Source organism: Thunnus thynnus, chromosome 9, assembly GCF_963924715.1.
Source record: "Thunnus thynnus chromosome 9, fThuThy2.1, whole genome shotgun sequence".
NCBI lineage: Eukaryota > Metazoa > Chordata > Actinopteri > Scombriformes > Scombridae > Thunnus > Thunnus thynnus.
In genome coordinates, this window is record NC_089525.1 from 14,229,570 (window position 1) to 14,245,539 (window position 15,970).

The following is a 15,970-nucleotide window of genomic DNA, read 5'->3' on the forward strand; positions in this document are numbered from 1 at the left end:
GTGTTGACTAAAACATGACCCAGCATTAATGATAATGTTTCTGTGTCTGCTAATGTGTAAATAAGCTGCTAACATGTTCACCCTGAGGACTTTATGAACTGGTAATACTGTATCTTGAAGACAACACAAAGACTGATTTCTAGGAGAAATATTAGTCCACATTTAGGTTTGCTAAAAAGCACAGCGCCCTGCCATTTTACAAAATTATTTTGCCTTTTTAAAATAAAAGAAAGTACAGTATATATACAGTATTTACACTGTGCTTGCTACTAAGGAAGCTACTTGTTACACTTGCGAGCACTGAAGCACCCACACTTACAAGAAAGAAGTGGCTGATACAGAATTTCAACTCAAGTTGAAATTTTTAACATCTTCATCTCAAGTTGGACGCCTAGAGCAAATCTCTGGTGCCCACTAACATCTCTCCATTGACTTTTCCTACAATCATCCCACCTCTGAAACTGCTTTGTGGTTTGTCTGAATACATCTTAAGACTCTCTCACAAAGATGAGTTAATATGGTGTTAAATTCACCTTAAAACCTAAGAATGTCAGCAGTGGCAGCAACAGCTACAATACAGCTATTTAGTAAAAATGATAACAGTAATTATTATTATGTATTTATTTTGTCCAAATGGGCACTTCAGCTAAACAGGGCAATTAAAAGGCGCACTGGCCTGGTCCCACTTATCACTCAACCACGTGTTCCTCCTCACTGGTGAAGTGGATGTTGAGCAACAGTTCCCATGACAACAACATGTTAATTCTTTGACACCTGCTAAAGATATCACAAGCCATATTTGCCTTTTTAAAATTAAATTGTTTATTTATGAGTGCAGTTAATCATTTCATCCATTTTACAATTATGCAACCTACAGGAAGGTCTCCGCATTGTCTGACACTCCTCTTGGGATCTGACAAAGCAATCCCACCATAAGGTCCAGTTAGTAGCTGTTGCTTTTGATTGTATCTCACAATCTTCCTCAACAGAAAGAGTTTGCCCAGTTGTTACTACCGTGTTTCCATTAGATTTGCAAGAGAATTTTAAACAAACTTTTTGGAAAAAAGGGAAGGAAAATGGGATTTAAGTGTATTTCCATCAACTGGTTTGAAGTGAATAAACTAGGCTACGTCAGAAGATGTAAATGGGGGAGACAAAAGCCAGAGTAGAAGATGTTGCCAACTGGAAACAAAACAAATAGTTATATTGCCTTGACGAGAGAAAAATGGAGAGAGATCTTCAGGAATTTGTTTCAATTGGGCAAGTTGTAAATGTTCTTTCATGTCAGCTAGTATTGGCCAGAGAATATCCAGGAAGATGCCGGAAGACACTGAGAGTGGAAACAACTGATCAGTTATGTGAGTTAAACATTCGCTACGTCATTTATGTGACAAATGCATTTCCATTCCACAGAAGTTTTTTCATAAGTAGTAATACATGCATATATAAAAGTGTTTTCAAATTTTCACATTTCCACTAAGCTTTTCTGATGCGATAATAGGTTAATGGAAACACCGCTACTCAATTATAGATATTCAAATTTTCATTTTAGCTGATCTGGAGATCAAAAACTCAGAACAGCAACTGGATGGACCTTGTGGTGAGGTTTCTTTGTCAATTTCTGTTTAGACTGGACTTTCAAACCCTACTCTTAAAGTGTTTAAATTAAATATAACATTGAATGATCATCTTGAAATAGTCTCTAAGGTAACAACAGTGTGTGTTTGCCTAAAAAAATGTGAGTATTCCAAACCTGCTCGTAAGTGCCTACCCAACGACCCGCAACCCAACATGGTTACAAATGCATGACGATAGTTCTTGTTGAATAAGGCGTAGAGAAAAGGGTTCAGAGAAGAGTTAGCGTATCCAAGCCACATGGAGGCCTCCAGGACGAGGGGGTTGATGCTGTAGCCCTTCAGAGGGTGGACCACATTCACACAGAAGAAAGGAAGCCAACACAACAGAAAGACCCCCATGATCAGACCCAATGTCTTAGCAGCCTTCCTTTCCTTCTTCAGAGAATATCTTTCCACATGGACTCGTCTTGTGGGGTCAGTCCTCATGGAGCTCTGATTCATCTGAAGCTGCCCAGTATGGTGCTCGATTGCATGAATCCACCTCGCTTGTCTCTGGGCAGCCATGAAAATCTTGCCATAGGCAAACAGCATGAAACCCGTGGGGATGAAGAAAGAGATGGCTGAGGTTGCAAAGGCGTAGGGGATATGAAAGGAGGCCTGACAGGTCTGAGTATCCTGCTGTGTGACGCTGCTTTCCGCAGCAGGAGGCGACTGGGTGTACATGCCAAAGGAGACGCAAAGGCAAGAGATGATCAAAGGCAGGATCCAGCAGAGCAGTAGCAGCAGGGCCACACGTTTGGGAGACATTCGGGAAAGATAGTGCAGTGGGTCACACACTGCTATGTATCGGTCCAGCGCCACACAGCTGAGATTAAAAATGGAGGATGTACAGAAAGACATGTCCAGCAAGAAGTGAGCTTGGCAGAAGCAATGCCCAAAGTACCAGCCGTCGATGGATCGCACCAGACTGAAAGGCATCACCAGCACAGCAACCAGGAAGTCAGCCACTGCCAGGGAAACCACAAAAGCATTGGTGGGTGTCCGAAGGCTTTGGAAACGTGCCACTGCAGCCATGATCAAAAGATTTCCCATGATGGCAAAGATGGGGATGGGTAGGAGCAGACACAGTACACAAACTTTAATAGTATTGCTGTGAAATAGAGCCGAATCACTGCCGTCAGTAGTCAGGCTGTTGTTGTCTGAGGTGTTCACCCCTGGGATGTAAATCATGATGCAGCAAGAACTGAGCCATCAGACACTCAACATAAATCCAAGTGGTTCATTGCTTAGATGCCTTTCCCTTCATGTCTGCCTGGTTAATCTAAACCTGTATGATCGTTGTGTTCCTTCACCGTATGGGGCTGCATGTCCTGTGATGTGTACCACACTCTCTCTTTATTTGTCTGTTCGAGTGTGTGTGTGTGTGGGTGTGCTTATGACCAGTATTGATCCACGTCAAAACAAAGCCCATCAGGAGTAAATGATTAACTGGGATGTTCCAGGAGTCAGTGGGCCATGAGGTAAGTGGACAGGTAGATATATACAGTTTGTTGTCTTATGGTTGAGTTATGATCGCAGGTCCCTCTCTATATTAGCAATAAACCCTTGTATTTATCTCTGTTCATGGGTAATGTTCCTCTAAATTACAGATGAATGTTTGCGCTTTACCTCAGACACTCAAAACTCAGGACGCATCCTGCCTTTAAACAAATAACATTCACTGCTGATCTTTTATCATCAGTTTGACATTTTCATCTATGATAATGAATCACTTTCCATCTCAAAATATTCTTTCCACATCCAGAAAGTAGAGCGATTAAAGAGTCTGCCTCCAAGCAGCATCTGAGCAACAAGTTTATTCATGTATCGAACACATTTCTAATATCCATATTCCAAACTTTTTTTTTTTTGAAGATCAAAACATACAAACAAGATGATATCTGATTATTGTGCGCACAGCAGATAAACCAGGTTATACTTTATTTTCACAACATACCATGAAGATATCAAGTGATTTCAACAGAAGGGTGATCGTTTTCTTATCACACATTTTACACAAGTCAGCTCCTTTGTCATGTTCAGTCTTTTTACACAGACTTTCAACTAAAAGGCTGTGTTGTGTACAGTTCTTTCCTTCATATTTCGTTTTTGTTCAATCAAAATGCATGCACTGGTGTCTTTCCAGTCTGTGATTTTGATCAAGTGTCTTGAGCTTCTCCCTAAAATCTTTTGTCTGACTGTCCATTGAAGGAAACCTTCTCGTCTATGTCAACCACAGATACAGTAACATAAGACAAAATACCTCGGATACAGCAGCATAGTCAGTTATCATCATCATCTTACATTGACCACTAATGACAATGACAATCCACTGACTGATGAATGATCATGACATCATGTACAGTGAATGCAGCAGACCTGTGAAGTCCTACATCCACGTTGTGTTGATGACTTTAATCCCTATAGAGGGATGAATCAACAAGACTCACACCTTGTCATCGGGCATGATGCTGTCTTTGTTGGTGCCTCCCTTGTCTCTATTCTTCCCAAACGAGAAAGAAAAAATACCACCAGTAGTCTCCTCAGCTGGTTTCACTCCCTTTCCCTCCCCTCTCAGAGATACCTGCTGGCAGTCTGCGGCGCTGCCAGGCAGCAGGCTGGGTGTGGAGGGAGTCGGGGAGGTGGCCCCCCAGATATATAATGTTTCCCCCTCAGGGCAAGGTGCCAGACCCTTGGTTAGGTAGCTGGGGCTTGGACTGGCTGAGGACGGCAGAGTACGCTGACTGCCATTCAAGCAGCTGGAGTTGTGATCAGTGGAGCCTTTGCGTGAGTGTCCAGAGGAGCTGAAGTTGGAGGAACGGTAATTGTATGCCCTCCACCCGGGACGTTTACGCTGGTGACACTGGCATCGGAGGATCCGAATGAAGGCCAGCTTGAACTCACGGTTGTAGCAGGGGTAGATGATGGGGTTCAGGCAGCTGTTGAAGTAGCCCAGCCAGAAGATCACTTTGAAGAGGAGATCAGGAGGGCGCAGGTTCACATTAAAAGACCCTGGGAACAGGAGAGGTGAGAGAGAAAATATTAGATTCAGTGGTCAGTGGCTTTGTGAAGAAACCTCAAAATCCCTCCAAGGAATAGTTCAACATTTTGGGAAATCTGCTTATTTCACTTTTACACTTTTTTGCTTAGAGTTAGATGGAAGCAAAACCTCTAAAGCTCACAAATAAACACACTGCATCATATTTGTTTAATATATACACAAACAGAGATTTTGTGTTGTAACAAACAGCGGCTGGGTGCAGTGACTTCCTGGATTATCGCTGTGATGTTGCCCAGCAACAAGCAGAGATGCCAGAATCCACTTACCTCTGCTTTCAGTCTAAATGCTACACTTAGCTCTTCACATGTAACGCACAGACATGAGAGACATATCAATCTTTTCATCTAACTCTTGGGAAAGAAGGCGAATGAGAGCATTTTCCAAAATGTCAAACTTTATCTTTAAACCTCACTGACAGGCATTACAACATTTTTCATCTTCTCATTCAGTAACTTTGATATAAATTATAGTTGAGATCCCAAAGTTTTCAAAGATACCAAATATGTCAGGATGAATTCTGGGAAATGTTGACGTATGATGATGCAGAAGACATCTAAAAATATTTCAGTTTGATGGAATTACCCTATAATAGATTATTTTTCCAACCTTAAGGTTACTAAGGAGGGGAAAGAGAGAACATAATTTGTTTATTTTGCCATAATTTGCCGATTTTAAATCTCATTTAGTGATGCACTCATCCAACTTTTCTCTCATGATACTGATTCCGATAAATCAACTCAGGGTATTTTCTCATAGAAACAATCTGATACCAGCGCTCGCTCGCTCTCTTTTTTTTTTTAACAAACACAAAGTATGAATCTCTCCCTGTGTGGGATTTGTTGAATCATATAAATGTAAGGTAACATGAGTTGCCAGCCTGTTGTGACTGAATGAATGACTGATGGTAACTGATACTGGAAACACTGAATTATACTCATAACACAGATTGACTGAGAGTCTGTCCTTTAGATTTGGTGATCCTCTCTACATTTTACCCAATAGGTGGCAGTATTGATTAAGAATAGTAAAGGGTTTTACAGTCAAGCCTAGAGAGGATGTCAATTCCACATCTTATTTGCCATTAAATAAAGACCTTGCATTAGGAAGGCCTTCAGCTAAAGTGCTCCCTTTTTCAAAAAACCCAATGCAGCCGCTTTTTCACAGTTCATTTGGAGCACTTTCATACAAATACAGAGGGACAGGGGGATGACCCTGAATTCTCTTCTGGATAAATACACTGTGGGAGAGATGTGTTGCTTAGAGAAAAGAGTAGACATGTTACTGAAATGAAAGGGCAGCCTATTTTGCGAGAGGTTACTGAGGTTATATTACTTACATTACCACAGCTCCCTTTTTTGCACCTGCGATAGTGTCAAGTAGCATGCACAGTTGCAAAACATTTATACAGGCAAACAGCTGAAGTTGTAAGTGCATGTGTGTGTTGACGGAGAAGGTGTGTTGTCAATAAGACTCAGCAAGACTTTTCCCACACCTATGAACATCATGTATGCTAATGAGTGAGTCAGGCCTGATTTGAATTGCATTAATCTACCCTTTTCTCCCACTGCAGCCAAGCTTAAACGGAGAAAGAATATCTTACAAGCTAATGAGGTGAGAAGGGGAAGCCTGAGGAATATAAACTGAGGAATTAATAAGCACAGCAAGTGTGAGATTAGTGTGAAAGAAAGACTTGGTGTGTTTGTATGTGGGCAGATGTGAGTAAAATTGTGTCTTTGCACCAACCCACATTCTTTAATGAATATCATGTTCCTGGAGAGGTCGTGGATACACTATAATCTCAGGCTTTCAAGTGTGAAATTACCTCTGGTAAGATATTACAGGCAGATGGACACCTCAGCTTGTCTCTCCATTAATATCAGATCAACAGCTTTTACAATTATTTTAAACGATACAAGGTACATTATAATACATGACCAAGGGCTGAAATGACACAGGCTGGAGGGAGTTTCATCCACTTTGTTAGCTGAAAATAATCAAAAACATCAGTTTCAGTTTGATGTGTGGAAATACCTGCAGCCTTTATCATCACAGAGGGTCTATTTCGTCATTCAAGTTCCAGAGAAACACACACAGGCTTGTGCAGCTATCCTTATTGGGACATTGCATTGACCTCCACTTATTGTGGACAGACTAACACAAACCCTAACCTTAACAATAACCGAAATACTGAAAAAAGTCCCAATGAGGTAACAAGAACATCTACGCGCACACAAAGCTCCAGTCCGTGTGATGAAAATGATTGTGCAACAATATGAGGATATGTCACTTCCAACTTTCATTTAACTAAGTGGCTCTTAAATGACAAGTGGAGAGACAGAGTGCCTGCAAGTGTGTGTGTGCGTGTGTGTGTGCGCGCGCTCTGATTGCCAGACTGTTAGATGAAACTAGAGAATGCTGTCTGAATGTGTTTTGGCCTCCTGTATTGTAGATACAGTGGCAGTGGTATTTTCACATGCTATTTTCGCTTCTGGACGGCACTTAAATGCGATTACATAACAGCGTGAGTTATGCTTGTGATTGGGATACAGAGTAGGGTGGAGGTTATTCTTTCATTTCTCTCTCCTTCCATCATCTTTTGGCTGTCTTTCTTGGTTGTTGGTTGAGTTAGTTGTAAATATTGACAACCTCACAAGTCAATTTTATCCTGTTTGGAGTTTTTCGTAGTCTGAGCCAAAACAAAAGAAATGCAAATGAAAAAAAGAAACAAGCTGAGCTTACTGTAGCATTTATAAAGCTCTAACCATTAAATGTTTTGTATTTTTACATGATAAATGATAAACGATACCGAGGTCATTAAGTTTCAGTTGACTGATTAATCAACTATTTTATCTATTTTAATATTTATATATTTTTCAGTACTAGATAACTATAGTAGCAGTTTATAATAAACAGTCATTTTAGTGATAATATTCTTGATTAGAAAGCTGTCTGATACTGGCAAAGATCCAAAATGTCCTAACAATTTTGCAAAACATTTTTTATTATTTTTGTTACAGCGTCCATAAGTATTTCTGTGCTCTGTGCTGGAGCTGAAATGAACATAATTTACAAAGAGTGAAAAATATGCCTGTTTGTTCCAACAAACAGGCAGATATAATTTTACAATCATATAAAACAGAAAAGCAAATCCGAACATCGGACAAGTTGGAAACTGAGAGTGTTTACTTGAAAATTTATACATTTTCTGTCGTTTGATGAATCAATTAATTGACTAATTGTTATGTGTTACCTATATTCTGTTTTTTTTAACATAATGGACTTCTATGTTTGGGTGAAGAGGGTAAGGCATAATCGGTGGCAGTTGTGAGACTTTTTGAAGAGCATGGGCATGAGAACAGTTGGCATCGTTTGTTTGAACTCACTGCCTCTCGGGCACTAAGTTTAGGTGCTTAAGAAAAACAATATCTACAAGGGCAAACACAGCTGTGTAGCTCTGCTTGCCTCCAAGGAAGGACTCCTAAACATCTGGATACCCCTTCAGAGACCAAAAGGTGGGAGACTGCCAGCATGTTCCTCTCCCTCTTTTCTATACAAGTAAGGATAAAAGTGTAGGAAAGACAGAAAGAAATCTGGTTAACAACAGATCTTCCTGTAGCCAGATATGGAACATGTTTGTGGATTTAATTTTTGTGTGAATGTGGCCCATTTTTGTCCCTTGAAGAGTGTTTGTGTTGAAAGGCTATAGTATAAACAGCAGAGGATGCGAGCGCTTGGCTGTAAGACAATGGTATATAGATAACCATGTGAGGGTTATTGCTGGTCTTGCTCCTTCTGTTAAGAGAAAAGTTTGCACCTCCTTCCTGAGGACAGGCGCAAACACACACATGTACACACACACACAAACACCCACATACACAAACACACACATCTCACTATGAAACACAGGAACATCTCAACAAAACAAAGCATCCTGTTATTCTCACTAATTGGAAGAAGCAATGCCTATTCTGTGCCACATAAAACACACACGCACACACACGCACACACATACATTCAGACAATCTGATCTCCCAAACCTCACACATCCTGTTTCATAACACACCCGGAAATATGATTAATATGTCTTGATCTAAAAGGACATAAGTGTTATTGCCCTTGCAAATTGCTTTCAATGAAACCATAGCATGAAGCTATTTTTGGAAAATTGGGTTGACGTCCCAGAGACACTCCCTTTCACCCATGCTGCCCTGTGGCCCCTTCAAGTCAGCTCTGCCACCTCCTTTCTTCTCCATTGCTCCGACACTTAACACCCTCATTATTTTTCCCCTTCAAAAACCATTTCAATTACCCCCGGAGCGCCTGAGCCGGCCAGCTCAATGTAAAAATATCATCAACATACACAGACACACAAACACACACACACACACACACACACACACACACACACACACACACACACACACACAAAAAAAAACTTCCAAAAAAACCCACACATACACAAGGAAACAATTGGTTAACACCTTAAAGCGTTGGTTTCTATAACAGTTGGGCACACTGCATGCACCACTTGCCTAATGTGAGCCCTTCACAGGACATTAGTGCCTGTGCTGAGTGTTAAAGAGCCGCGGGAGAATGTGTGCAATGAAATAACACGTGTATCCCCCAAGGACTGATGATTTCTCCTCGGTTGAGTTGGGAGATGAGAAAAAGAGCTCATTGAGACACCTAAATGTAGACATGTCCCTCATGTGCAATGTGTTAACCTCGTCAACTTAAGTGAAGTCCATGTTTCTCTTAAATTCTACAAGTTAAAAAAAACAAAAACGCTTGTAATAGTTATATATGATTATGTCTGCTTAGCTTCGTTTAGCTTTGTTGTTTTTTCAAGCAAAAATACCAAAGGTTCACTGGAACCAGCTTCTGAGATGTAAGGATTTGCTGCTTTTACTATACTTACAACTGAGTAAGACTGTTGGTCAGTTAAAAACAAGCAATCTGATCACCTTGGTTATTTTTTATTAATCAATCAATCAAGAAAACTATTTGCATACTACTATAATGAAAATTTCCTGCACATTTGACTTTAGCCTTGTGTGCAGGTGCATTGAGATCTGCTTCCAACTGGAGTCTGATTCCTCTTGTGTGTTAAGCTGATTCGTCTTCTATTAGAACTGCAACGATTAGTCGATTGACAGAGAGTTAATTGCCAACTATTTTAATAATTGATTGCTGTGAAAGAAAAAAAAATACTTAAATGCTCTTGTTCTAGCTTCTTAAATGTGAATATTTTCTAGTTTCTTTAGTCTTCTATGACACTAACTGAATATCTTTGGATTGTGGACTAATGTGACAAAAATAAAAGTTGCGGCCTTATTTTACAGCCTATTGACTCTTTATTTGCTTTTTCTGATGTTTTGTTGAAACAATATTAAGCTTATATTCTACATCTAACCTGAATTTCTTTAATTAATCAATGAATTTGATTGTTTATTTTTTGTCTGTTACATATTAAAGGCAAAATCAATGAAATAATAAGTATTCTAATCTAAGTTATCATTTTCTGACTGCTCTATAACATCAGATTGAAAAATGTAAATGTCTTGTGCATAATTCTCATAATAGACATACATTTTATTTTTGGAAACTAATCTGGACTTGAATTTAAAATAAAGTCTGTGTGTTTGTGTTTGAACAATGTTTAGCTGCTCAACACATTGTTTTCATGGAGTCCTGCTGGTGGGACAGGTACAGTTGGAGCAGTTTTTATAGTATCAAAGAAAAAATACTTTTTTATCATCAAAGATAAAACAGCATTTTTGTGCAATGTTGACTGCTTTCGTTGGTTGCCTCCCTAAAAAGCCTTTTTTGGTAAATTTCTGCTCTAGTTTCTGATTATTTCTGTATAATTGGGTTGTTGCAGTGTCATTTCTTCATAATGTGATATAAGAAAGTAACTTTAAGTTTATATATGTCACCCTTACTGACAAACAAGCTAAGTTAGTGCTCGGTGAGTATGTGTGTGAAATTTTGAGCTGCTTTTTGTCCAAGAAAGCTTGCCTGGAGTAACAGTAACTTAAAAATGTTGATGTAATGTTTATAATCCCGAAGTCTGTATACCTTACTTTGCTCCAAGTTAAAGGCGTAAAAGGAGACATGCTAATTCAAACCCTGAAAAGGAGAGACTCAAACTCTGGGACTTGTAGCTGCATATTTGCCATTTATGTACAAAAACAAAAACAAGGTATTTACAGAATTTGAAACAAAAAGGTGAGATCAACTGTGAAAAAGGAGTTCAGGAGGTTTTTAAACGACATATCGTCTGCAGTTAGGATTTAAAGGGTCAGAGGTCAGAGGGGTTCTGTATCATCTTTGTAGGTGTTTAATTCTTTAGAAATCAGTGTCACAATCACTCAAAAACCCACATGAACATACTTGCATATATACACATAAACACACATAAATATTTCAGCACCCTTACACACACACACACACACACGCGCAGACAGACAAAAACACACGTGCCATGCACCACCACCAGCGTATGCACACACACACTGACAGCCAGAAACCTCTGCATACATTATATCAGTGACTTTATGCAGAGGAAGGAGCAGGGTAATAACAAGTGTGAGACAGGAAATCCCACTCTGTGGGTGGAGGCTAATGAAGACTCACGGAGCAACACGAGGAGAACTCCGCTGCCCTGTCAGACTTTATGTAAGTTCAGACATGAGTCACAGAAGTGTGCAGAAGAACAAACTTAATTTGAAGAACAACAACATCTCCAAGAAATATCCCATTTTTAGACATAGAGGAGGAGGGGAAGAGAGCAGTTTCTGTGTCCTGCTTTGATAAATTATATTATGGATTATATTATAATTGGATTATAGTGGTTGCATTATGTGAATTCCCCACCAGTAGACGGTTGGACGTGGTTTTTCTTTCACGCATCTTCCAGGCTAGTTAAAAATTAGCATGAAATTGCGCCGTATGACACTTTGTCAAAATATATCAGTATGCTACACCAGAGATTGTACACAGCAAAGTAGCCTCTGGGGGTTTCTTGGCAGTTTGTTGATTAGTATTACATAAACAGGCCCTTCCTGAATCTTCAGTCCCCTTTGTTCTCTGTAGTCTCTTAGATCTGACAATCTTTGGAAAATTACATTTGTTTTGTGCTTTTGGCGTCTAACTAGGAATGCCCCATGTGTAATGTGCGTATGTCCATGTGAGGATGTGATGTGCTGCAGCTCGAAGCAAAGGGCAAAAACACTGTCCCATATGAGTATATGTATACGCACAAGGGCACACGCTGATAAACAAACACATTCACATAAATATACAACCATAACCCACAGTGTCACAAGGGATCAATGGCAATCAGGGAACCGGTCAAACAATCTAAAATACAGCAGCTCTGCTTGTTCAGACTCTGCTCAGTGAGCCCTTCTGCCTGCACTCCATTGTAAATAAAGACTTAGTGTTTTCTTAACCTCCTTGCCACCACACGGCCCACAGCGTTAGCGTTAGCATTTCACCTCAGAATATATTGTTTAATTTCCTCTGCAGTTTCTTGAAAAAGCATGACGGTGTGGTTGCCAGTCTCAGTGGCATCAGGGGGCCCTGACAGGCCCCACAGGCCTCTGGATCAACTGACCAGAGCAGATGGAGGCCACCTACTCTTCATTTGGCACACGTAAGGAGTGTATTTGTTGTGCACCAACAGATTAACTGAGACGCAGTGAATAATGCACAGATAACACTTATAATGTTTGGATATGCTTGTGGAGAATTTCTTCTCTGACTCCAAAAAAACATGTTTTCTATCCCTCCTTATGGGCCCTGAATTCAGAGACTACGTCAGTGTGGCAGTGAGGCTTTTGACATGAGGAGAATAAATGCTGCAGAATTGGAAAATTTGTACAAATACAAAGTCTGGCTCAGAAAATATGACGCAAACTAACTTAATTATATATAAAAGAGGCTGAGTATTTGTAGAAATAATACTGTTACTGCGCCCTAAATTAAATGCTGCAATAATATATGAGTGATGTTATTCTATATCCCTGCAGTTTAAAACGACCACCACAGTATATCAAAGCCCACTCATAGGTTTGGTGACAATTCAGAGCAGTAAATGCTACCCCAGAGACTTTTCCATTGCCAGCTATAGATATGATTTACAAGGCCTGCAGCTGCCTTTAACTGCCTCGCGTTAACTTACAGACATTTAGATGAATGCAATATCTTTTCTGCAAGTCTCATTAACTAATTGAATATCATGAGGTTTTTTAAATTGGAGCCGGTTGTGAGAGAATGTTTGCAGTATTATATTTTTTGTTAATGGACAAACATAAGTTGCATTTATGACTTACATCATAAATGAAATGATCATAAGTCAACATCATAAGCCAATTTATGACCACATCAGGAAATGAGCGCGAGGGAACAGTGTGAACTGACCCATTGAACCTACCTATGGGCAAGGCGAGGAAGAAGGGCAACCAACAAAGCGTAAACATGCCGACCACAACTCCCAAAGTTTTGGCCGCTTTCTTCTCCCGGGAGAATTTCAGAAGTTTCACCGTGAGGGAACTTCTCGCCTGGTGCGCGCGGCCCTTGCTGGTGCTGGACGTACCGGGCTCCTCCTGCACCTGAGATCCCTTGTGGATCCTCAGGGTCAGCTCGCCGGAGTTCATCCTCTCTCGCATCACCCCGGCCTCCAGGTTCTTAGTGGTCCGTTTGGCGACTATGTACACCCGGCAGTACATGGCCAGTATAACAACGAGAGGGATGTAGAAGGAGCCGAGGGAGGAGAAGAGCGCGTAAAAAGGCTCCTCGGTGATGGGGCAAACCGTGTCGTCCGGCGACGGCGGCTGCTTCCACCCGAGCAGCGGTCCGATGGAGATGACCACCGACAGCACCCACACCCCGAGCATGGCCAGCAGAGCCCGCTTCTCGGTCACGATGCCCGGGTATTGCAGAGGGTGGCTCACTCCGATGTAGCGGTCTATGGATATTACGCACAGGCTCATGATGGACGCGGTGCAGCACAGCACATCCACCGCCGCCCAGATATCACAGAAGATCCTACCGAACACCCAGTAGTCTAGGATCTCCAGCGTGGCCGACACTGGCAGCACCGTAGTGCCCAGCAGCAGGTCGGCGATGGCCAGGTTGATGATGAAGTAGTTCGTCGGGGTCCGCAGGTGCCTGTTGCACACCACCGAGAGAATGACGAGGATGTTGCCCGCGATGGCGAACACGATGAAAGCCCCCAGCACCAAGGCGAGCGGGATGGCTCGGGTAAGGGCCACTTCGCTGGGCTCCGTGTGGTTTCCCCCGGAGCTGTTGGTGAAGTTGACCTGGGATGACACACCCGGAGCCCCGTCGAGTTCCGAGGAACCATTTTTCCACAAGTTTGTGACATTGTCAGTGCTCAGACTCATTTTGACTCGAGAGGTCCTCCATAGCAGGTTTCAGATCACTTGTAACTGCAACTCACGAAAGAGCGTAAACAAACATAAATAAACCGCACAGATGGTCTTAAGTCCGCATGGTTTAATTGCGCGTTTGCAGTTTTGTCTCCAAATCGGTGCTGAGATGTTTCATCAGAGAAAAGAGTTTACTGTGCAGTCGTACAGTCCCCATGCAGTCCCGCTCCCACCACTCTCCTGAGGGCTCAGTGGAGAAGTGAGGGGGGCAGCAGTCATCTCCTGCCTCCTCTCCACCACACACAGCTCTGCCATATACTGACCAAACATACCTAAACACGAGCCTATGAAGCGCGCATGACGCATCATTACACGAGGAGCCGTGACACCACAGAAAACATCTATTTGCTTCATTTTTATGCAACTTTGCGGGATGGAGCAGAGAGTTGCGTTTTCAGAGAAGCGCCTCTTTGTGTCTTGCATTTGTTTATCCTCACTGTGGGAGGGTGCTTAACTGGACAATTACAAGTGAAAGAAGTTCGTGCCAAAGCCACCTATTGTTGATTTTAAGTTAAGAGGTCTTATATGCTTTCATGGCAGTAAAAAGGAGAAAATGCAGCATATAAAATTAAAATCGTAGCCTCATTTGTTCCAGTGTAAATAAGCCTTGAAATTAATCAGTTTCCTTCTTTATGTGGTCCCCGAAAATATTCAGGATGCTCAGGCAGGCAGCTTAAAAGATTAAGCCTGGAAGGTCAAATTGATTAAGTTCAAAAGTAGATAATAAAATCACATACAATCCCTCTCTCCTACAACAGGTATTTCTTGTGAAATAGATTCCTATTTTGGTCAAACGCAGGAGTCCCTCAAAGTAATCTCAGTTTGCATGCGAGCTCAGTTCGTGAGGAGTGACTGATTTAATGGGCTGAGTTCAGACACATTCCTAAAATTGTGGTTCCTCCTGTTTAAGAGGTTTTAGGTTACTTATGATGCAACACTGATGGAGGATAAATACAAGCAAAAGGTGCCTCAGAAGAAACCTGCCAAAGATTTGCAACCATTTATTGGACAGTAATTTACTATAAACACAAACTCCTACCTTTTAGGGATCTTTAAAACTCTGAGGGTGGTTTTAACTCATAAACCAGACTGAATGTTTGACATTTACAACCATTTAATACCAGATTTTACATTTGATATCCAAAATAGAATATTAGTCTTTATAGTCTTAAACTGCATTGACTTTATTGTCTTTATCTAGAGCTTCAGTTTATTATCTCAGCCACGTTCAGATGATAAGATGAAGCAATCTTTTTAAAATTGATTTCCTTTAGAATCAGCATGTTTAATGTGTTAATTTTGTATTTTTTTTTTATTTTTTTCAGACAAACACAATAATTTTAAGCATTGATCTTCAGAGATTCTTCTCTGCTGTGCTCATTAAGTTCAGTTTTTAAATCTTCTGTATTGTATTGTATCTGTATCTTCTGTATGCCTACAACACATTATGGTGTGAAGAACTGGAGGAACACATTCTCGTTACATTATAAGAAGCAAAATATGCTGTCCATGTACAGATGTACTTGTTTACCTAATAAAAGTTGTATTGTATAACAATTTAGTGTTAACAGGTTCTTCACAGCTTAACCAAAAAGTGATAGCTTCCACCTCTTATGTATTCAGAGCATAGAAACACATAGGAAACCCAAACCAAACGTAAAAGTAGAGCATTTCATGCATTTGGACAAGATTTAAATGGTCATAGATGTTTCTCAGCTGAAGAGTCATGTGACATTTATGTTGCTTATTCTAAAGATCCCTCAGAAACTATATTTTAATTCTGAAAGAAATGGAGAATTAAAATACATGACTGAGATGAAAAGTTAAATAAGTGAATT

General features: G+C 40.8%; 2 protein-coding genes across 2 annotated transcripts; both read right to left on the reverse strand.

Annotated features, from left to right (window-relative positions):
* Positions 1–819: 819 nt before the first annotated feature.
* On the reverse strand, positions 820–3,312 carry LOC137189282 (5-hydroxytryptamine receptor 4-like). Its single transcript, XM_067599042.1, has one exon. The coding sequence runs from the start codon at positions 2,805–2,807 to the stop codon at positions 1,686–1,688; it is 1,122 nt and encodes a 373-aa protein (XP_067455143.1). The 5' UTR covers positions 2,808–3,312; the 3' UTR covers positions 820–1,685.
* A 106-nt stretch (positions 3,313–3,418) lies between these two features.
* On the reverse strand, positions 3,419–14,594 carry LOC137189281 (alpha-1A adrenergic receptor-like). Its single transcript, XM_067599041.1, has 2 exons — positions 13,115–14,594; positions 3,419–4,628 (listed from the first exon to the last, which is right to left on the reverse strand). Exons 1-2 carry the CDS (start codon positions 14,085–14,087, stop codon positions 4,063–4,065), a joined length of 1,539 nt encoding a protein of 512 aa, XP_067455142.1. The 5' UTR covers positions 14,088–14,594; the 3' UTR covers positions 3,419–4,062.
* Positions 14,595–15,970: the final 1,376 nt, after the last annotated feature.